This window comes from Miniopterus schreibersii, assembly GCF_964146895.1.
Source record: "Miniopterus schreibersii genome assembly, chromosome: 6".
Taxonomy (NCBI): domain Eukaryota; kingdom Metazoa; phylum Chordata; class Mammalia; order Chiroptera; family Miniopteridae; genus Miniopterus; species Miniopterus schreibersii.
Genome location: NC_138107.1, coordinates 72,444,863 through 72,469,554, shown reverse-complemented (window position 1 = coordinate 72,469,554; position 24,692 = coordinate 72,444,863). Strand labels below are relative to the sequence as shown.

General features: G+C 41.0%; 1 protein-coding gene across 2 annotated transcripts in view; it reads right to left on the bottom strand.

The window, feature by feature from the left end:
• Positions 1-9,859: 9,859 nt before the first annotated feature.
• MYB (MYB proto-oncogene, transcription factor) overlaps positions 9,860-24,692 on the bottom strand; it is a 33,824-nt gene continuing 18,991 nt past the window's right edge. For both annotated transcript variants that reach the window (XM_081140579.1, XM_081140578.1), the window contains 3 exons: positions 24,308-24,418; positions 22,386-22,493; positions 9,860-11,150 (listed from right to left, as the gene is read on the bottom strand). In XM_081140579.1, coding sequence (XP_080996705.1) covers positions 11,034-11,150; positions 22,386-22,493; positions 24,308-24,418 — 336 coding nt within the window. In that variant the 3' untranslated portion in view covers positions 9,860-11,033. The remainder of the gene's footprint in view (positions 11,151-22,385; positions 22,494-24,307; positions 24,419-24,692) is intronic.

Genomic DNA, 24,692 nt, shown 5'->3' with positions numbered 1-24,692 from the left:
TAAATAAGGCCATAAGGATGAGGTCCTGATCTGATAGGATTGGTGGCCTTATAAGAAGAGGAAGAGAAAGACAGGTCTCTTGCTTTCATGTGCACACAACACAAAATGCCATGTGATGACAGAGTGAGAAGGTGGCCATCTGCCAGCTAGGAAGAGAAACTTCACCAGAACTGACCATGCTGGCACCTTGATCACAGACGTTCAGCCTCCAGAGTGTGAGAAAATAACTTTCTGTTAAGCCACTCGGTCTGTGGTATTTTGTTATGGCAGCCCAAGCTGACTAATACAGTGGTAATAAGACCAAAGTAGGAACCTCGATCTCACTCCTCGTCAAACACTTTTTGCCCTTCTTTTCATCTGTAACCAGCTCTCCTGCATCCCCTCCCTCTCTCTTTCTCATTTCTATCTCTACCTCTATTTTCCTGAGAGTGTTCTTGAATTCCAGCTGATCTAGTGATGATAGAACTTGACAACATGGAATTTAAAAGGGGTTTTTCAGAGGACTAGAAACCATTAGCCATTAGGCTAGGGGATTTCTATGTGCTGCTGAGCATTCCTTGTTTCCCTTTTACAGTATTAATATTCACCCCTGACGTTTTGTGTTTCTCCCTAGAGCGTAGCTCCATGAAGACAGAGGCTGTTTGTCTTGTCCACTGCTACACCCTTAGCATCTAACGTAGAGAAATCGCCAGCTGCTGTCACAGATCTCTCATTTATATGCTCAGCGAACATTCATGAAAGACATTATGTGCTAGGCACGTGCCCCTGGAAGATGGTAACAGTATAGTGTTTCTCAAAGTGTGGATGCTGAACCAGCTGCATCAACATCACCTTGTATGTTGTCACCTAATGTGTAGCCAGGATTGAGAACCACTGAGGTAGTAGGAAGACTTCAAAGGGAAAATGGGATTGAAACTGAGCACACTGAAGGAGATCAAAGTATTAGGCTGAGCGACATAAGGTTGCCATAGTTGTAGGTTAAAATTTGTCAAATGTTGGCAATTTTATATGGTTAAACCTAATAGATGTTCTCAACTCCCAAACAAAAACAGTCATGGTGTGTAGCCAACAAAGGGGCCTAGGATTTGGAAAAATCAATAAGCTCATTAGTCTGTTTAACTGAAGCAGAATCCATCATCTTCACCACTAATAATAGAACTGCTGTTGCCATTTTTGATTACTCTTTCTCCAGGGCTGGGTCAAAAACGTTTTCTGCAAAGGGCCCGATAATATATATTTTAGACCTTGCAGGCCACATGTCTTTCTTGCATCTGCTCAACTCTGCCATCATAGTGGGAAACCAGCCATAGACAATGTGAAAGGGTGTGACTGTGTTCCAATAAAACTATATTTGCTAAAACAGGCAGTGGGCCAGATTTGTCCAAAGTCCGTCATTTTCCAAGCCTGGCTCTGTGGTATGGATTTTCCATACCACAGAGAATAGAAGTAAGTCACCTAAGACTGTTGCATGATGAAACAGCTGGCTAGTCGAGTTAGGTAAAGTTATACGCAGTAGCTATCAGACACAGAGAGCTTCCATATGTTGAGCAGCTTTCAAGCGATACAATAGAGTATTGTGGAGTTCTTTGGACTAGAAGAACCCCCGTTTAAGCAGCAATTGTGAGGCTTGGGGACAGAGATGGAAGGAGCCCGGAAGAGTGGAAACCCCTTTTCCCTTCTTATACAATTGATGTTGAACAAATGTTATTGTGTTAGTTTGGTGGGGCTGCCATAACAAAGCACCGCAGACTGAGTGACTTAAACTACAGAAATTTATTTTCTTACACTTCTGAAGACTGGAAATCTGAGACCCAGGTGTTGGAAGGGTTAGTTTCTTCTAAGACCTCGCTCCTTGTCTAGTGGCTGGCTGGCTGCTTCTTGTGTCTTCACATTGTCTCTCTGTGTGGGTCAGTGTCCTGAACTATTCTCAAAAGACATTAGTCATGTTGGATTAGGGCCCACCTGCATGGCCTCATTTTTACTCAGTTACCCTTTTAAAGGCCCTGTTTTCAAATACAATCACATTCTGAGGTACTGGAGGTTAGGACTTCAACACATGAGTTTGGGGGGCAGGGGGAAGTCGTTCAGCCCATAACAATTATCAGACGCAAGACACATGTCAAATAAATTCTCTAAAATCACTATAGTTTCTTATTTGCCACATCTTAATAACTTCGCTTACTCAGAGATGGTTAGAGCTGGAAGGAGTCTGTAGCTGAGGTTAATCCAACTCATTTTATAGCTGAGCAAACACAGACCCAGAGATGAAGTGGTTGACCATATATATTCACACGGATAGGTGGAGGTGAAACATGTAGGGTTGCTGACTCACATTCTTTCATGGATTTTCCAAATATTTTTTGAGCACCTACCACATGTGGGCCATTGGGTTAGACATTGTATAAAAAAGGGGCTTCTCACCCTGAAATAGTTTAGACATGTACCAACCCACGCGCCATAATTAAGCATGTGGCTCTGATGTAACTGGGGAAAGTGGACAAAGTTTGTGGAGGGCTGAACACCTGTTGGTTTCATTACTAATAAAAAGCTAAGAGCACTTTCTGAAATTTCTGCTTATAAGTTTCAAGTCCTTCCTTTATTTTATGGTATCATCAATTATAAGGCTCTATGGATTTAATAGCAATTTAAATATATATACTTATTGATTTAGAGAGAGAGAAAGAGACATTGACTTGTTGTTCCACTTATTTATGCATTCATTGGTTGCTTCTAGTATGTGCCCTGACCGGAGATCAAGCCCTCAACCTTGGCATATTGGGATGATGCTCTAACCAACTGTACTACCCGGCCAGGCCCAACAATTTTCAATGAAAGAAAAATAAGGCTATGTTAAAGATATAGCCTGATGTCAGAAATGTTAAAACATGAAAAGGGACATGTTAGATTTGGAGAAATAGTTATTAAAATAGCAAATCTGAAACAGGCCATTTTGCTCTACCAGTAATTTGAAAATTATATGTATCAAATTATGTATAGTTTTGAATTCTGCCTTGCATGGGAAGTGTTCAATAAATATTTGTTGAATAAGTGAGTTAAGTTCTTCGCACACAATCTCTTAACTGTTGTTTTCTATTCTCTTTGATTTATATATTTATGCCCTTTATTTCCCCCTTCATTGTCAATTCATGGGCTTTCCTGATGGAGTGGCATTAATTCATGTCTTCAATGCACTAGGTTTAACCAGAATATGTTTCTAATGTCTTTCATTTTGGCTGATTTGAAATAGGGGAAGGAAATTGATTGGGGATGACCTGAGTAAAGCCAAGTGTACTACCCTACCCAACGACCACTTCCTAGTGTCCTTCAGGCTGTCCACTTGGCCACTGCTTGCACTGACTTAGAAACTGACCAAGGAAGGAACAGCGAGAGTCTTTCCATTTTTAGGTATTTGGCACCATTAAAGAATAGGTGGGTGGATTTATATTCTTTAGAAAAGTGACTGAATGAAAACATATCCTAGTTCTGCCCTTAACATCTAACTGACAAGCTAAGGATGATTAATTAACTTACAAATTTGTTTCTGAGGATATTTTCCAGCAGGAAAACCTCACTGTTCTAAGTATTCCAATGTCTTAAGGCTACTTTGAATTTTATCTTTGATCTGAGGACTTCTGTGTGCTTTGTAACTATATACAGGATTAAGTACTTCCTCAATTTAAATAGACATCCCAAAGCACAGAGGTGTAGAGTGAGTTGAATAAGGGTTTTTCTGCAAGTTGATTAGAGACTGGTTTTGAACCAGGGACTTCTGGATGAAAACATTGTTTTGTTTATGTGCTAAGCTTTTTGAGATATAAATTCCCTTTTGATAGGCCATGTGCAATAAAACCATATCATTAAAGAGATATGTTGTGTGTAAAATTATGCTTCCTTACACATTGTAAAAATCAAGAAAAAGATAGCTCTGAAGGCCAAGGTTAGCCTTAGTTAATACCTGTAACGGTGATTCTCTAGAGTTAAGAAACTCTACTTATAGTTACGGCCTTAATATTTTTCTAATATTCAATAGACCAGTGGGCATTATAATAAAGAATTATGGGCTCCACAGGAAATTGAAAGGCATGGATAGTGTTAGAAGAAGAGCACAGGGTTGGGGGGAGTAAAAGGTTTTTCCCAAGGCAGGATTTTTAGTGTGGTCCCTTCACACCTCCTGCATGAGAATCACCTGAAAACTTGTTAAAATATTCCTAAGCTGTCTGGCCACCATAGCTAAGGGGTTGAGCATCGACCTGTGATCCAGGAGATCGAAGTTTGATTCCTGGTCAGGGCACATGCCCGGGTTGCAGGCTCGATCCCCAGTGGGGGAGGCGTGCAGGAGGCAGCCGATCAATGACTCTCATCATTGATGCTTCTCTTTCTCTCTCTCCCTCTCCCTTCCTCTCTCTGAAATCAATAAAGACATATATTTTTTAAAAATGTTCCTAGGCCTACATCTGACTCATGAATTAGAATCCCCGAGGGTGAGGTCAGGACTCTCCATTTTAAACAAGTTCCTAGTATGCTTCTGATGACCCAAAAAGTCTGAAAACTACTGGGCTATAAGAATATGTTCTAGGTTAGAGAGTATAAAGAAAATAAATATAAAAGCTGAAGATACCTTCAAGGACAAATATTGGCAGGATCCCTTAATGGACAAGACAGGCAAGTCAAAGATTATACCACATTTTTAAAAGATTTGGTGTTTGAAAACAGGTAAGGTTTTAGATAAACTATTGGTTATTGGTTAAACTATTCTGCTCTTTAGGAGAAAGGTGTTTAATGCAAACAATTCTTCCTGTACTAATTTATATACTATAAAATGTGAAAACTCTCTTGCATACTTCAGCCCAAAAGATATTTTCAATAAGATTTTCTGGAATTAAAGCATATTCTTTTGAAATTGAGCAGCAGTAGGAAATGTACTATGTAAAATCTAATTGGGTATAAAATTCAGACTGCAATTATCTGGCCCTGCTAACCTGAGATTTAATTTTATATACTATCTATGAAAAAGGGATATGAATAAAATTATGTATATAAATCAGGTAAAAATTAATCATTTTATTTCCCTGCCTAAAATCATTTAATGGGTCCCCATATCTCTCAGGACAAAGCTCAAACTCTCAAAGAACATTTACAGGGCTTCCCTCTCCAGCCTCTTATCTTTCCCCTCCTCCCAGGTTTCCCTCTCAGCCATCACCATTGTTCATCTGAAACCTTCCCTCCCTCTCCCTTCGTCCCAGCATACAGTACGCACTTAACACATACTGTGTCATTACTAATAATATTATTCCTGACAATAAAGAAAAGTGGACATGTTTAAAGTGTATTTTCAAGGCAGAAGTACTCAGGTGTTTCTGAGCACTTGGATGTAAGAGAAGGTAATAAGGTAAAGGGAGAAATCAAAGATGACACATTTGTGGCTTGAGAAATGAAAAAAGTAATTAAGAAATTAGGGCTAATTACTATGAAGGAAAAGAGGAGCGTCAAGTGATTACACATTTTATTTTGTTTAGGCTAAATTTAAGATGCTTATGTGGGGAGGATGCTAGTAGGGAATAGGGCACAGGAGTCTGTAATTCCAGAAGGGGGTGGGAACTGAAGATAGGTGTGGTATCTAAAGTGAAAGCAACAGTGAAATCCCTTATGAAAAATGGTATCGAGAGAAGCAGAAATAGCCACTTCAAGGCCAAGGGGAGGGGGGAGGGGCACGCAGAGGAAACCAGTTACAAAGGAGGAAAACCAGGGGACAGTGGTGCTCTGAAAGTGGTTCAAGAAAGGGGAGTGTCCCTTCTGCTGAAGGCTGCCCATAGGCGGAGGCAAGTGAAGTCTAAGAAGTGACCGTGGGACCTGGCCACATGGAGGCCATTGGTGACCCTGACAAGGGCGAGCAAGGCGGAGTAGGGGCGGTGAAAGCTCAGGCGGCGTGGGCTGCAGGAGGAGGCCATGAGAGAGCGGTGGCCAGACCATAGACCCCTCGGCAGTTATACTGAGGAGCAGATCGACAGAGCAGTGTGATGGTGACATGGGATAAAGGGAGGGTTACACTGTGCTGCTGGGAGATGCAGACCAGGTTAACGTGGTAAGAATGATTCCAGAGAGAGGAAGACATTATGATGTCGGAGGAAGAGAGAGTGTCTGCAGGATGAGGTCCCGAGGATACAAGGGGATGGCTTTGCTGAGGCCAAATGGAAGGGATGGCCAGTGACTGCAGCTGGGGCTGCTCGTCCATGCTAACAGGAGGCAAGGCAAGGACTTCAGGACATGCGAGGCCTGTGGGTGGCTTTGGTGTGAGACGGTGAATACTTCTGTTTTCTTCTTGATGGGTGAGTCAAGGTTATCAGCTGGGAGTTGGGTGGAGATGGAGAGGTTTGAGAGGAAGGGGTGTGAAGTAGTTGTCCGGAGCACGGGGAAAGTATACTAGAGAACAGCCTCAGGCAGAACTGCCCGAGTGCCCATTTGCAATCCGTCATCATGAATTTGAAATAAGACAGGTTGTTATATTTGAGTGTTTTCCTCCAGCACATTTCAGATCTACCCTCACCCCGCTGTCCCCTCCAACTCCTACTCCTACTTTAGCTTGGCTTTATCTGTCAGTCCTGCTAGATGCCAGTTCTGTGGGAAACCCGTGTTGCTCCTCCAAGTCTAGATCTGACGCTCTCCTTGGTCTCTGTCACCTCTATTATGGCCAGCCTGTAATTATCCGCTTACTCACCTGTATCTGCCAGCAGAGCATAAGCTCATAGGAGGCAAGGACTTTTCTTAATCTCTGTTGTTCGAGTTCTACCCCAACTTCAAACATGGCACTTAGCACATAGTAGGTGCTGAACATATACTAATTGGATAAAAGAAATACAGTCCATAAGGCAAATATCAATGTCTCCAATATCCACATTAGCATCAAGAACATTTGCACTGAATGTTAATTTAAAAGAATTCTTACCTATTTATTACCTATGATAGTAAGTTCCTTGAGATTTATAGTTCAGCTTCTTCATGCTTCAGTTCCCAAAGTTGCTATGAATAATAGTGTGCAAGTCAACTTCATTTTAAAAAGTTTTGCCAAATGAACAAATAAGACAGACAACAGTGTGGTGGTTACCCGAGGGAAAGGGGGGTGGAGGGAGGTAGTAAAGGGTAAAGGGGGTCAGATAGATGGTGACAGAAGGAGATCTGACTGTGAGTGGTGAGCATACAGATGATGTGTTATAGAATCGTACACTTGAGACCTCTATAATTTTATTAACCAATATCACCTCAATTAATAAAAGAGGTTTGCATTTTAGCTGACTTCCTTTCTTCATCTCTACCCTCTAAAAATTGTGATAAGGAGAGTTTATTTTATAAAAGCAGTGGTTCAGGGAGAAAGGTAAGCACTGAAACTTGTATTTTAAATGCAGTGCAGTAGACCTGCACATCACATTTTATCTACTAGTTTTCTTTTTTGAATTAGAAACCGGTAAGTTTTAAAAAAACCTATACCCCATAGTCCCCACATATTTAAATACACGTTAGAAAGATTAGAAATACTTTGAGAAGCTATAACTTAGATTTAAAGTTAGTTTTCATACAAAGAATAATTTTAGCACACAGCCAGGGAGATGGGCCTCAGTGGTATTCGTCTCTCTGTTGATAGGTAACTGACGTGTTATTCTTTTGATTGTAAGTCATTACAGTAACTTGCCCAATCAACAGGCACTGCGACATTTTACAAAGATGTAAGAATGAATGTAGTAACTCATATATTATTCACAATACCCAACAACCTTGAGATGTACTTTTATCTCCAATATAAGTAAACTAAAGCTCAGAGAGAGTAAGTATAAGTCATACAGAGTCACAGAGCTCGTAAAGAGCAGAGTCTGAATTTAAACCCAGACTAGTTGGGCTAGCCCAGCTGGTGTTGCTCAGTGGTTGAGCATTGGCCCATGAACCAGGAGGTCATGGTTCAATTCCCTGTCAGGGCACATGCCTGGGTTGCAGGCTCCACCCCCAGTAGGGGCCGTGCAGGAGGCAACCAATTGATGATTCTCTCTCATCATTGATGTTTCTCTGCCCTTCTCCCTTCCTCTCTCTGAAATCAATAAAAACATATTTTTTTAAAAAAAAGACTGGCTGTGTTCCAAAATGGATTTTTTTTTCAGTAAAGCAATGTGGCAAGCCCCTTATCAGAAGTCCCTTCTGATGGCTAAGGTCCTTTCTGTTCTAATATTGTATAATTTCTAAAGAAACAAAAAGGTTCTTCACTGCATATATTTCTCTTCTTGGATTATCAGTCTCGCTAGTGGCTGGAGATACTTCACAATCTTCTCAGTGTCTCTCCTGTTCTCCAGATGTGCACATGTGGACACAAGCTTTACATATAGTAACTCAAAAGGACAACCTTTCTCTGACCAGTAATACTGTTTCAATTTATTTTACTACCAGAATCTCTGCTGTAGAAAGCAGGATTAAAAAAATGACCAGGACAAATAAATGTTTTAGAGATGCTTGTGAAGTTGATGTTATATGAATGCGAGTATTTGTACACAAAACCTAAACTTACACTACTTTTTCATTAGTTTAGGTTTTTAGTTTCTAGTTACTGGGTTACATACTTGTTGGAAAAGTAAATATTTACTTCAGTTCTGTGTAATGCTGAGTTCCCTCTTGCCATTAGTTTATTTTAATAGTGGTAATATGACTCCTGAGTTTAACTCTGTCATCGACAATGCACTTTATCAGCCAGATGATCATTTAGCATACGATGCGACTGACATGCATCACTTCATTATGGAAGGCATATATAATAACAAACATTTGTACAGTGCGTTATTTAACAAGAGTTCATTACAAGAATGAACTCATTTCACAGATGAAGAAAGAAGGCACAGAGAGATCAGTGACTTGTCCAAGGTCAAACTGCTAGTAAGTGGCAGAGTCAGCACCTGGAAAACACTTTGAAAGTGCATGACTATTACAACTTTCTTAACCCTGGGATGATGTGTTATGATCGATCAGAAATACGATATGTTTAGTATCAGAATACTAAACAGTCTTGAAGACTAGTAATGATGGGTAACAAATCTTTGGCTCTAGGAGGGCCAAGTGCATCATGTATATGAGAATTCAAAGTCTGAGCTGGAAAAGAGTGACTAAAGGAAACTCTAAGGAGCCCCTGTGAAAGGGATATTGTAGCACAGTGAGAAGAACACTGAGCTGAGAGATGGAAGCCAGTGGAATTTCATCTGTAAAACAGGGAGTTGGACTGGATGACTCGGCTGGGACGCTCTGTCCTTGCCCCAACAGATAACATCCTCTGGCTCTGCCCTCGCAGGTGGCCGGCTGTCTTACTTCAGGTGCTCCCGTCTAACTTCTGGTTGGTTCTGCCAACGAGGAGGCCCCTTGGCAGAGATGGGAGGCATAGGGGACGGAAAGTGAGCGGTTATGCTTGGCTCTCTCCCTGTAAGGTCTCCGAAGGTCAAGGCTCCTCTCAAGGACTCGTGCTCTCTGTGACCCCCTGCATGTGGCAGTGTCCTTCAGGCTGCACCACGAGCGCGCACGACTCCTGTGGCCCTCCCACCCCCGCTCACATCCGTGGTGTGACAAGTACCCTTGTAGGTGAGCTCTCCTCGGATTATCGCCATTCGAATGCTGCTGGAACCCTGACACACTGGAAGAGTCCTCCCCGCTGCCATCACGCACACGGCTATTTTGCGAACTACTGAATTTGGCTCTCTTGTTCTCTCTCCAAAGTCATGACTCTTGGCTGCTTCGAGTGCCATTCAGATGGTGTGCAAATTAACAGAAGAAAGAATTCTGAGCCCATTCCATTTTCTTAAAAGTATAATTAACCCCAAGTAAGAGAGAAGTCAGAAGTAAGAAAAACAAGGGAACAGCTTTATTTCACCACCAGGCAGTAAGTACACTGTCATATCCAAAGTTCAGTGCTAGTGATCTTGCACAAAACGTTGTTAAGGCAGCAACTGGCTACGGACCCCAGTCTCCCCGCCCCAGCTGCGAACACGGGTTCTGTGCGGCAGTCCTGAGACACACTTCAAAACCAGGGGGGATGCCGATCGAACAGGGAACATCTGAACTAAAGAACAGTCAGGTTCAACTCAGAACAAAACACAGGCCACTGACAACACAGATCTCCCAAAAAAGAAGTGCAATCCACGCTCTTGTGAACCAGAGTAACAACAACAAAAAACAGTAACACAAACAAATGCAAAAATCTCCCAAATAAGTTTTCCAATGTATTACAAAAGGAAAAAAAAAAAGTATACATATCAAAAATAAAAAAGTCTGAAATACTAGTGCATAGTCAATTACCTAACACCAAGTTTCTCTTCTTTCTGTCAAAGCTCTACTGCCCCTCTCATTCTAGCAGCATGTCTACAGGCTAAGACCGTAGCAGCAAGACACATTTTGTTTTTCATTTGGCATTTACAAAATTAAATTACTGAATAAAAATATAATTTGTTTTATAAAACTATTTCATACAGTAATAATTTTTAAAGCAAGCTAACAAAAAAAACTCATAAAATGGTTTTGTACAGTAAATGTACCTCCAACGTTATTAACCATAAATGAGCACTTACAACCTTATTAGTTATTCCCCGGTATTAAACCAACATTTATAGTAATGCATTGTGTTTAGTGATTGAGAAAAGTGAAATACTGGAGTACCATTTTTTCGCGTAAAATTTCAAAATCCTCATCGTGAAAAAATACTGGTCTTTTGGATCCCTCAAAATACAGATAAATCGCTTTATGTTTAAAAACATCTGCACTAAGATATTAACAACTGGCTACAATTCATTACCTAATAATTTAGGTAAGACTGTTATTTATTTTTTTAAAAATCCTTTTAGCTGGGTGAAATCCGATATGATTTCATCCACCTAAAATGCACTCGGTGCTGCTCTTTCTCCACTGTTGTACCACAACAAAAATAGGTTCTCCCATTCATGAAAAGTTTCATGTAGAGGGACGATACATCCCAAGGCGGCGTGAAGTGTTCTGAACCATAATGCTTGTCCGGGAAAGTCTCACATGACCAGAGTCCGGGTTGAGAAGGCGTTCACGTATTTCCGAGCCTGACCCGAAGCTGTCATCTGATCTTCCATCTTCCCACAGGACGCGGTCTCCCAGGCCCCGCTACAAGGCTAGTGGGGCAAAAGAGGGAACAGCGAGGTCAGACAGGGACCACATGCTTCAGCCCACAAAGGGGGGCCCCACCCCAGCAGGGCTGCAGAGGGGATTTCACCTCCAGGTGGCAAGTGGTGGACACCAGGGAGCCTTGGTGAGATAAAATCTTAACTCTCGGACACCCAGAAATCCAGCATTCTTAAGTGATATTAATGATCAGAAATTGTTTATCACCGAGAGGAAAAAAAAATCCACCAAAATCAGTATATTAAGAGACAGCCACGTCTTCATACTTGAGTGCCTGTTGCCTATTAGGTGATTTTACAAAGATAAGAATGGGGTTTCCCAGATACCAAAGGTGAGCCCTGGCTATCTAGGGTATCTACTCGTTAAGCGAACTTGTGGGTTCTTGAATCCTCCAAAAGAAGCAGCTCCCGTAAATGCTGGAATTGATCAACAACCACTAAACACAGCATACAGTTTTCAATATCAATTAAATAACAAGTAAGTTAGGAGTATCTGTTTACCAGGATAGCTTACTTTTTAAAGACATGCGGGAAGATGGAAGATAGGACTAATATCTAACTGGCAGCATCCGGACCCAGGTCCAGTGTCTGGCAACCTCACACCCGATCTCATTTGCACAGCACGACTACCCCATGAGGGAGGTTCTCTCCTCTGTCAGGGGGTGGGGGTGGGGGGTGGAGGAGGACCGGACACACGGACACTTGGAGAGGGGAGGTAACTTGCCCAAGGCTACTGCGAGGCTAAGCAGTGGCGTGGCTTTGAATCTAGGTCTGTCTTCCGCACAGCCCCAGCTCCTGCCTTCCCTCCATGTTGCTTCCAACTAAAATATGTATTCTCTGTGCCCTACTTTGTTCCCAAAAGCATGTAAGATGCTTATAAGATAAAGACAAGATAACAGGGTTTAAAAAGTGGACAAGGCAGGGTTACAGATAAATGTACGAAAAATTAATAATATGAAGATGGGTGAGATTTGTATACAAAAGATACTTCCAGTGGAGTACAATGCACCTGCTAAGTGCAAACCTCGGCCTTGGCCCTGAGCTCTCCAGCAGTCTATGCAAAGAGGGAAATAGAAACACAAGCAGATATCAGATTTGGTGTTTCTAAGCTCAAAACTAACCCAATGGTTTTTAAAAAGCACGGCTATTCCTGGTGTAGACATCAAAGAGATTTTCTTTTCCATGGGACAAGAGAAGAATAAAAGAAAGACCTCTGCTCTCTGGAGCCTCGAGTGTCCTTTAGGAGACAAAATGAACACACAGGAAACAGGTGGAGTAGCAACAGGCAGTGTGAATGGAGTGTGGTGCCAGCCCTGGGAGGAGGGGATGGGACGCTGAGGAATCGCCAAGGCAGGGCTCTAGGGCAGCGATTTCCAACCCTTTCCGTCTCATGGCACGCTTAAGTGAATACTAAAACTCTGCGACACACCCAAAAATACTCTGCTGATCTGATTTTTAAAAAGGAATAATTTTGATTCATTCACACGGGACAGCTGTTGTTGTGTTGTTGTTTTTTTTAAATTTGACCATCTAAGGGAAAAGAGGTCAGTGCCCCTGACTAAGGAGTCGGGTACTGCAAGTTTTAAAAACTGCGGCACACTAGCGTGCCTGCCGAGGCACACCAGTTGAAAACCACCGTTCTAGGGAAGGGGCAAGAATAGGCAGGATTTAGACAGACAAGCGAGAGAGAGTGTAACCCAGCTGGAGAAGTAGCATGAAAGAGTCAGGAAGCTGAAATCTGTGCCTTGTTTGTGGGAGGGCTCGGGAGAGAGGAAGAGATATAGTGGATTAAATAACAATTAACAAGTGCCTACTGTGTGCCTCCGGTGTTTCTAAGTGTTTTACATGTATCATCTCATTTAATTCTCATACAAAACACATGAAACACTGCACCTGTTTTACAGACCAAGCAATTTGAAAGGAAGAGAGAATTTAGGGAACATCCTCAAGGTCACCCAGCTAAGAAGTGATGCAGCGAGAATGTGAACCCAGGCCCTAGAGCGGGTAAGGAGCCGCTTCCATTAGAGTTCTCATCAGCGGACAACTGCGGGGTCCGGCCAGCGAGGCCTTGGACTGTGGAAAGAAGCGCTCAGGTGGGGTGTCGAAGTCAGCAGACTTCAGCAAAGAGGGGTGGTCATTCTAATGAACGTGGTATTTGTATAGTGATGGGGTTTCCGCACCTACTGGCTGGAACAAAGTTTCAGCGGCGTAAGGTTTACAGCGCTATGTGTCTAACTTGTAGACTTTCACAGGACACAAACTGGGTTCCCCCGCTCCTGCCCAGTCTGCCATCCATCTCATCACCAACGTCAAGGCACCGGCCACATTTCCATATGCTTACTCCGAAGGGTCCGAGGCCCCACCCGTAACCTGAACTACGACATAGCAAAGTGGATTATCGCAATATTTTCCTGGAACTGGGTCACAATGACGACAGGACAAGGATGACAGGAGGCGTGGGGGCTGACATCTGTCACCGTGTCACTTCAACGCTTTCCTAAACAAAAATCACCAGGGTAGTTATGGCATCCTCTGAAATAGTTCTGAATAACTGATGTTTCTCTAGGTTTGGACAAGTAGATCATTTCATACAAATTTCCAATTTTAGTTTAGTTGAGTGCTAAAATTTTTCAGTGTAGCAATGAAATACCAAATTGACACAAGAAACCCAATTTTTAAAAAATCAAGCCCTGGCCCATGTGCCTGCGGTGGTTAGAGTGTCTACCCTCACACCAAAGGGTCTTGGGTTTGATTCCCGGTCAAGGGTATGTACCTGGGTTGCAGGTTCGATCCCCAGCCCTGGTCGGGGCACATGCAGGAGGCAACCAATCGATGTGTCTCTCTCACATTCAGGTTTCTCTCCTCTCTCCCTCTCTCCCTCCCTTCCACTCTCTCCAAAAATCAATGGAAAAGATATCCTCAGTTGAGGATTAACAACAACAAAAAGTTATCATCTGAAATCTTGAGCCTGTGTTTGTAGTCACTGCAGCAGTGCGACATATAATAACTACCATTCGGGAGCCAACAGTTAGATATGGTGGGTGTCCATCTACCAGGAAGCACTGGGCAGGGCCTGAGGTATGTGGATCTTAAAAAACAAGTGACTAAAGCAGCAGCAGAATGAAGTATCTTAATATACTAATATCCTAAATGTAAATCTAAAATTACAGGAAGATACACACACAAAACAAGAATACATATTTTGAAAGAATACATGCATGCAAACAAGTGGAGGGAAAGGGGGAATCAAAGTGAGAATGGAGGTGAAAGTGGGGAGCAGAGCAGAATGTTTCTGTTTTTCTCTGGTTAAGGCTTTTCCTACTTAATTGTGGTTCAATTAATATACAGTTAATTTCCTGAAGGTGAAAACTAAGTATCTAAAATACTATGTTGAGACAGTCTTCGGCTTGCTTTTACTATGCCTCTTGGTAAAAGTCAAGTTCTAATCTTTGGCAATACAGTACTTAAGTTAATTCTGAATTCTCAAAATCCATTCAGGAGTATCTGATAACCAAGTATTGTCCGTTTACTATACTTTCAACCTGAAATGTGACTGTTCTTGCTGGATCTCCCACACGGCTTTGTCACTTAATTCACATTTGGCTCTCCTCCGTGACCATATATTTAAAGCGAGGTCAATATAAGGAAGGTACCATATATTTTAAGTTAGGACTTTGAGAAAACTTTTCAGCCTGCTTCTCTTAAGTCAGAATGGGATTTACCAAGAAATAAATCAAATCGACTGAAATAGTCAAATTCCAGAAAGCAGAGCATTTCAGGGGCATATAAGCCCTGAAGCTCAGGGCCTAAGAAGGGCAAGTCGACTACCAGGGCACAGGAGCCACGGCGTATGAGAGCCACTGTGTGCAGAACAAAAGGCCAACAGGTAAGTGTGCGGGCACCTCCTTTTCTGCACCAGGAGAGCACAAAGCAAACACTCCCTACAGCGACGCGTGAAGCAAACTGGTCGGAGCAGGCACACGCCCACGGCCACAGCGCGAAAGGCCGAGCAAAAGGCCAGGCACTTGGCTAGAGAAGAAACGCTCGGGTCCAACAGCCCAGTGGCAGCTGCCTCCTCTGCGTTTCCTTCTCCCTCCCTACCTGGAAGCCCTGGGGCCCTGGGCCAGCTTTCCACGGCAGACAGAATAGTTTTGACAAACAGGGATTAAGTGTCTTTGTGCTGGAAGAAGATTTTTTAACACTGTCCTGGAGATCTCTGTGCACCCTCCTTACCCGCTCTCCTTAAATTTTAGTTTCATTTACAATAAAGAATTGATAAGAATTTCAGATTTGTGCACGTGAATGCTTGTTAAATTACTAACCCAGGGTACTATTGCAGACATGTCACTCTCCCCAGATTCATTTCAACGTAAATAATCCCACCGCACATCCTGCTCCCGCCTGCAGTCACCTTGCTTATCCTGTAATCTGCCTTTACCTGCCCCTGGGCAGAAGTGAACTGTAAATAGACTGTCAGAGCCTTCACTGGGATATCCTGCTAAAGCACTTTAAATAAATACTCAGAGCCTTTGTAGAAAACAGAAGAAATAAAAGGAGACAAGACCATGTCCGCAGGTGGTTTTCTGTCAGATTATCTTCACATTTTTCATTCAGAGAATGAATAGTTTTTTCATCATGCTGAACAACAACTACTATTATCATTACATTCATATGGCAACTTCACACAATAGCTGCTGATGTCAAAAGCCTTGGCAGGATGCGTGCCCTGCAATTCGCAGGCCTACTAAGAAATTTGCATAAATCCTAAAAGACGATTTTGTAAAACCAAAGCAATTTGTGAGATGGTATTAGGCTTTTCTTTTCTTGCTTTGTTTTTAAAAAAATAATCAGCAGATATGAATGATGCCCCAGAGTCTAAGAATAAGAATGATCTGATTAATCTATTTAACCCATCTGAAAAAATACTTTCGACTAAAATTCTAAAAGTCAGAATTCCTTCCCAAAGGGGCATCTTTTAAAAATGTATCAGCTATAAGAGATAACATAGAAATCTTCAATTGTATCTTGAAAGTCAGAGATGGACCTGAGATGAACTGTCTGTCACTAAGGTAAGGTTAATTGGTCACCAAACTTTCCTCACACATAAATGCCACACTATGCATAAATGCACAAAACAGTTAAATGTCCCTAACTTTAGGGTTGTTAACTATTCATAGAAAAAAGCCCTAAAAGTTAGGGGATAGAAGGCCCAGGCAGTGAAGGGAGTTGCCCAATCCACCAGTGCCTCCACTTCCCACCCAAGCCTCAGTTAACAATTGCTAATATATGCAGCAACTTTGCCTAAATTTGGAGGTTGTCCCAGATAACTCTAAGGGTCTCTTCACCTTACATGTCTATAGACTTTCCAACAGTTTATATGGAATAGCCTAGGGTGTGACAAATTTGTGGAAGAATAGCTCTTTCCTCATGGCATACTGGTTCCAGACTATTAAAATTAAGACAAGTGCCAAGTTGCTCTAAAATAAGTCTACCTTTGCTGGCCCAAGGAAGATTTAATATCATAGTGTTTACCAGACCAAGCCAGACAAAAAGTCCACATCTCGTAATATCTGGGGCAGGGCACACTGAATTAGAGAGCTTGACATACCTTCCCACTCATTTAGCTGCTCCCAGATCAACCCCAAAACTGTACCCAGCAAACTTGCTTAATTTATTTATTTCTTAGAATTTTTATTGAATTTACTAGGATGACATTGGTTAATAAAATTATATAGGTTTCAGGTGTACAATTCTACAACACATCGTCTGTATGTTGCGTTGTGTGTTCACCACCCCAAGCCAAGTCTCCTTCCATCACCATTTATCCCCCCTGTACCCTCTTCTACACACCCCCACCTGCAAAACTTACTTATTTTATAACATATATTAAAAGGAGATTGCTGGAATACTACTGACAGCTATGTAAATTCTTGTCAAGACAAGTGGAAAAAAGCAGCCCAAAGGGAGAGCCAAATGAATATACACGTATCCAGGGGGGCAGGCCACCAAGAGCAAAGTGTACTGAAAAATGCCCGGAAAGCTCCATGCCACAGGTAGACAGTTTCTATATCTGTTGACACGCCAACACAAGTAGCAGACAAAATAGACAAAACCAGTAAATCAGTTGTTTCATTTCCATAACACCAGAGACCTGACTAGCTTTATTTCAGGAATCAGTTGAATCAGCTATCTCTTTTGGTGACCCACTGACACAGTTCTGCAAGAGTGGAACAGGGAATGAGACAGAGTATGCTAGAGGAAATAATACACCACAGTGCAAGCAGACTGGCCACTGGTGAGGCCTCCTTGCTGTGTTTCTAAGGACAGGGCTGCACACAGCCTTGGCCTAATAATAGACACCACCAATGTACACTGGCAAGTGGGCTGCCATTTCGAAAGCGTTATCATATGCATCTGAACTTCAGAGCAGCCTTGTATGATGAGTGAAGGGTATATTAATGGTCTTAATTTGGACAAGAACATTTTGATCTGAAGAGGTTAATGAATTAAAGAAATGCATACAATTAAAAAATGATGGCATCTAGACTAGAACTCAGGTTCCTGTTGCCTGCATGCTAACTTATTACACTCCTCAGCAATGCCGGTCATGCAAAAAGGTTTTGCCCTATTTAAAAAAAATTGTAAGTAATTCATATAAAAATAAGGGCAATCCAAAACAGGTAGAACTGAAAAAATGAGTTTCAATCACTTGCAATAATATTTTAAGATTCTTTGATGCTGTGCAAATGTGTTTCAGTAATAATGGCTTGAGAAATTGACTTAAACCCACTTTTTTAAAAAAGTAAGGCCATGACAAGGCAAGTCAGGAAATTAAAATTTAAGGCTGTCATTCTGTGGTTACCAAAAAGAGGAAAATGAGTGAGTAAAAAGCGTATGAACACATCTTTTACACTTGGGTTTTAAATAGGAATAAAAGGAAATTATAATTTAAGAGAAGACAGAAGTTCAGAAGGCTTATAACTTAAGTACAGTTTCAGATCTACTAATAAAAATGTCGATCTTAAGAAATGTTTGGCAGCAAAATGTATTTATTTCAAAATGTAAAGCAAATTGAGGAAAACAGGCACCTCTTTTCTCCTTGCTGAGGGGGCAGCTCGTGTGTGCACTCGCACGTGTGCGTGTGCGTGTGTGTGTGCGTGTGCACGCGTGCATGCCTGCCGCGGGCTCTCTCCATAGCTTTTGAACAGCATGAGCTTTCTAGGCTGAGTATTTATTTCCTCACTGTGATCATTTTTGAGCTTCCAGACTCCACCCTCAACCCCCACGCAACGGGGGGAAAATGGAATAATGGTCCAATGTGAAAACCTCACATATTCTGAGCTACACAAAAGACACAAATATTAAACGTCTCAACATTCCTATTATGAGTCCCTGTCTGCTTTTACAATTTAAATTTAAAGCACCTTAAAAAAACAAACAAGAAACCCAACAATCATAAGATTATGTAGCTGCCACAAATTACTTTTGGAAAAAAATTCAGCATAAATAATTTAAAAAACATTGTTAGCCACCGTGTACAAATACAATTGTATTTGTGCACAATGGCTACCAATCGCCTCTATTTAAGCTTTATTGCTTACGCAGTAGGGGATATATGGAAAGTTCTAATTTATTAAAATGTATTGCTTCTCAGTGACAACTCACGTAACCAACCATATTTAGCACCCTGACTTTGGTCTCCACATACATTTCCCACTAAAATGGTCAGAGCACCTCGGGGAAATGGCTGGTTCCCAGGAAGAGAGGAAGGAAATGTGGCTATTATATTAAAGCCATTTGAATGAAATAAAACTGAAAATGCTGCTCCTCCGTGGCACTAGCCCCATATGTCAGCAGCATGTGGAACATCTCCACCACGGCGCGGGTTCCACTGGACAGTGTGGGTCTAACTATTAAGAGAGATTTAAGAGACTCAAAAACCAAATGCCATGTGTGAAACTGTTTCAACTTTGATCAAACAAATAATGAAAAGGCTCTTTTCTGGATTAATGGAGAAAAATTTAAATATAGGCTAAGAATGAGAATATCGAGGAAGTACTGTCAATAATAATGTGTGGTAACAATATTACGGTATATATGAAAATGGCCTTACTTTTAGAGATACATAAGAATAAAATGTTGTATTGTCCAGAATTTTAGAATGCTTCATAAAAAATAGATGAAGTGAGTATGGTAAAATGTAAATAGTTAAATCTAAACCACAGAATATTTTCTATACTTCTATGTATGTTTTGAGATTTATCATAATGAAATGTTAAACTTGTAGCTTCTTGGAGTTCTAATCTTAAATATCAAATGTAGTTTGCACACATTTCTGTATAAGCGTGTGCATTTATATGTACGTGAAAAGCTGAACCATAAAGGCCCATTTTCCAATATTTATCATAAAAGTTTGAAACATTTTAGAAATCACAAATTTCTGTGGTATCAGAAACTAGAACTCCATGTCACAAAACAAAGGAGATGTTTGGTGTGTAGCATTCATTCATTTAATGAATAGTTCTTAAATGAATTAGTTATCTATTATAACAAGTTATTAAAATATATTTGAGCTGTGTAAGTCAATAAACCATATAGTGCAGATAGAAGCACTGACTCTAAAATTAACTTTCGGGTCTCAGTTATTCAGTTTAGTAGAACTGATAAATATCACCTTCACCATGAGATGTACACAGCAGTCTTAATTTCAGTACACGGATGTTAGAATCTGTAGAGTGCCAAATAGGACTCATTAACATGCTAGAAATGTAGATTAATAAAACAGAGCTACTACTTAATTTTGAGTTTCAAAGGTAAGTAATGTTTTCCTGAAATAAAATATATGTTGATAATACAGTTCCATAATGATTTTTTAAGAAATGCAATAGCATTAAAAACTTTAATGTAAAAATTGGGACAATCCATATTTTATAAATACAGCTGACCCTTTAACAATGTGGGGGTTAGGAGCACCAACCCCTGCATGGTCGAAAATCAGTGTATAACTTTTGACTCCTCCAAAACTCAGTCGTCCCTTGGTATCTATGGAGAATCGGTTCCAGGAACCCCATGGATACCAAGATCCACGGATGCTCAAGTCCTTTATATAAAATGGTGTAGGCCGATGCATTTGGTTAGCCTTTTGTACTAGCAGATTCAACCAATTGAAGATTAAAAATATTGTTTTTGATCCAAGGTTGGCTGAACCTGTGGGTGTGAAACCCGAGGATACAAAGAGCCTACTATTATATATTTATTGAAAAAAAAATCTGAGTTTAAGTCGACCTGAGCAGCTCAAACCCATATTGCTCAAGGGTCAACTGTACTGACAACTTGCCAATTTTATACAACATATATTTTCTATCAGTTCCATGTTCAGCTCAATGGTTTTGGCTAAGCACTATTTGCTTATGCCAAACACTTTTAGGATTCCATTTTAGGAAAATAACCAAGGGTTTTCACCTTAATCACGATAACTACTTAAGTAATGATAACTGTCCCCAAATATATTTACCCTGTTTGCTCTTTGAAACTTAGAATGTCCTTTTTATATACTGATGTAAATGTAGGTTGAGTCCCAGGCTAAGTTACAAAATATATATAAAACTTAATCTAATGTATGAATCACGCTTAGTCAAATTCTATGCTTTGGAAACCAGTGGCCAAGTCATTTAGGAAGGGAGAGGGAAAGAGAAAAACAGAGCAGGCACTTTCTGGAGCCAAGATGAGCGCTAGGTGAAGTTTTGAAGTAGCTCCTTTTACCCTGACATCCTTGTAACTTGCCTTCTGTGTGTCCCGGTGGAGTTTGTTCCCTTTGTCATCTCCCAGTTCTTTGTGATACTCTGAGTCCTCTGCACATGGGGCCTACCCAGGCCTGACTGACTCAGGAACCACTTAGATGCCCCACAAGTACCAACTCTGCCTATCCACATTCAGGTCAACAGTCACTTTTCACCAAAGCAGCTGGATCAGATAGAAGCCCCAGGAATCAATCTGATTGAATTAAGCATCAAAATGTGCCTACAGCCCTTCCAGCTGTATTATTTGCATTATATTATTTGTATCATTTAAAAAATAATGCTAACTATCACAAATCCTTAAAAGGGGGAAGTTTTAAGATACTCACAATTTGGAGAGACGCCTACAGCAAAGATGGGAAAGCCCTTTACAGAAAGGGCAAGCTCTCAAAGCACACACCCTATTCCAGTGCACTTAACTCACAACGCACAGATGACTGTCCCCTTCTGAATCCAGGTTCTTTTTATGCTGCAGGGTTTGTGAAGTTCCCCTCGGTGTAGCTCAGGGAGATGAGGGGAAGGCTCTGCAGGGGGCTGGGTACTGGGCTACTTAATGTTGGGAAATGCGTTAAATAATTTAGGGAAGTAAATCTGTATTCTTATTTACATTTGGCGCAGGATTAATTTGGAATTTGTTGTATTTCATTAAGATAGGCTGACTTCAGAGTTATAAGAGAAATCTCTTTTGATATGAAAACCCAGCAGCAGATGGTCAGCACCAGGTTAGCCACATGACATTGACACTTGACTTTCTTATTCTGATAGTCAAATATATTGTAATTACTTTCTAGCTAGCTCATTTCAAACTTCATTTAAAATCTAAACAGTGCCTTGAGTTTTGATGGATTAGTGATGGAGCATACAAAATTTTGGAACAAAAAGTAAACTATACCAATGAACTTCTATAGAATATTTAAAAGCAGGAGATACTGACATGTGTGTAATATATGATCTTCATCTCAGACACGGTAAGAAATATTTCAGCTCATCATGCATGGGGAACCTGCTCTAATAAAAATGTCCAGTGTGTCTCATATGAGTCGCAACAAGAAATGTAAGTTTTTTAGACATCAGGAGTTATTTAAAAGTACAACTCCTTTATGTCTAACATTTCTTTAAAAAAACAAAGATGACAATTTTTCAGTGAGTGACTTTGTTTTTTCAGTGAAAGCTGAATTGGAGACAAGATCGAAGGATTGATTATTGATCAATGGACAGGTTGACTCATCATCAACGTGGACAATACTTAAGTAGCTCATGGGGGTCCTGTGCACACCCCATAGAAAGGAGTCCTGATTGGGGGTTGGATGGTCCGTCTCAACTGTTGCCAGTTGCACCCAGCCCTGGGGCAGGCAGGGAGGGACAGGCTTCGCCCAGCCTTCACCCCTAGGGAACGATTTTTAAGATATCAACATTGAATAGTAATTACCTGCAAGGGACTTGCCAGGGACCTGCTTTTAGGTACAGTAAATGCTTTGAGAACATTGTCTTCATCTTCTGATACTGGCGTCATTAAAACGGAACTTGTAAGAATATTCTAAAGGGAAAGAGAATAATTTGAAATTCCAATGAGGCTGGATAAGATGAAAGCCAACACAATTCTGACACTACAGTGAGTAGATTGTATGAGGTGATACACATTAGTGGGGAAAAAATGCAGGTACCTGCCAGAAATTCTCCTCTCGATGAGCTAAAAGGAGAACTCAACTATGTACTAATCCTAATCCCACTGCGGCCAACACCAATAAGAAAAAAAGCGCCCAGCCTGGCGTGGCTCAGCGGTTGAGCGTCGACCTAGGATCCAGGCGATCAGGGTTTGATTCCCGGTCAGGGCACATGCCCGGGTTGTGGGCTCGATCAATGACTCTCTCATCATTGATGTTTCTCTCTCTCTCTCTCCCTCTCCTTTTCTCTCTCTGAAATCAATAAAGATATTAAAAAAAAAGAAGAAGAAAAAAGAAAAAAAGCTAAGCATGACATGAGCACTCAGAAAATATCTGCTAAATGAATTATTAAATACATGCTTTTAAAAATGAAAGCTTTACTAATCTCTAGTGAGAAAACTACTTATATCTTGGTACAAAAATATTTTAGAGCCACAAATCAGTGGCAGGATAGCATAACGGCTGAAAGTATGCAATTTAAAACTAGACTTTGAGTTCTAACGCAGAATCCCACTTATTAGCTCTGTGATCTTGAGCAAGTGACCAAGCCTCCCTGTGCTTCAATTTCTCTGCTGGTATCATGGAAATGATGTTACCAACCTTGTAAGGCTGCTGAGGAAAATGAGTTAATGTATCTAAAGCTCTTAGAATAGTACTTACCACTTAGTACACATTGAATAAATACTAGCAATTGTTTCTAGCTTTGATTCATCATAAAGGAAAATGACTTACAAATTACAAGGTTTAAAAATGGTGGTAACCACATGCTAAGAAGAAATGAGCCATCAAGCCATGAAAAGACTTGAAAGAAACAAAAGTACATACTATTAAGTGAAAGAAGGCTGCACACGGTATGATTTCCAACTATATGACATTTGGGAAAAGGCAAAACCATGGAGAAAGTAAAAAGATCAGTTGGCTGCCAAGGAGAAAGAAGGAATAAATAGGTGGGGCCCGGAGAAATTTTAGGGCAGTGAAACTACTCTGTATGATACTGTACCGGTGGACACATGTCATAAATTTATCCACACCCATAAAATTTACAACACCAAGAGTGAGCCCTCATATAAACTATGGACTTTGGGTGATAACTGTAACAAATATGCCACTCCAAAGGGGATGTCGATAGTGAGGAGGGCCGTAGGTGTGTGGGCAGTGTGCATGTGGGAAATCTCTGCGCTTTCTGCTCAGCTTTGCTGTGAACCCCAAACTACTCTAAAAAAATAAAGTCTATTAAAAATGGCGGTAGCCAAAACAATCCAATATAAGGCACAATAAAGGGCTAAGCCACCATGGTTAGCACTATGCTCCATGTTACATAGAACCAACCAGGTGTCAACTTAACAAGGAAACATTACATTTAGAAGAAAAATAAATAAAATAAAATGTAAAAATTAACATTCTGTTTTCATGGAAAACACCTATATTCATACAGTAGGTTTTTTAAGTGGCGAGGACTCTCAAATCCTAAGAAAACAAATAATGACAAAATATGCAATAGAACAATCAATTTCCAATACATAGACAAAATCTCAACTTTATATTCAACATTAATAACCGTGAGAAAACAGTCATGCAAGAGAATATTTCGGTGATGCACCAAGGGGTGCAGAAACCACAGTAGCCCACGTGCCACACAGAGAACTCTGTGTGGCACCCACATCGCATCACATGGGCGTGTACTTACCGGCACATCTGCCACGGGCGATGCCTGTGTGAACAGCTGAGTGTTCAGGCCCTCCCCTTCCCAGTGGCTGGAGCAGAAGAAGTTTCCTGCTTTATCAGTTGGAGATTCCACCTAAAAGCAAGCAGGAGCTTTATTCTTTCTAGAACCACGACTTCCCATGAAACATTTACACTCAAGTAAATTTCTGTAAGATGAATCGGGTCTAAGGAGCTCATGTATCACACGGTAACTATAGTTGATGGCACTGCGTTGTACAACTGAAATCTGCCAAGAGGGTAGAACTTGAATGTTCTCACCAAAAAAAAAAAAAGGCAAATAGGTGAGGTGGTGGATGTGTTTATTAACTCAATGGGGGAGAATCCTTTCACGATGTATACATATATCA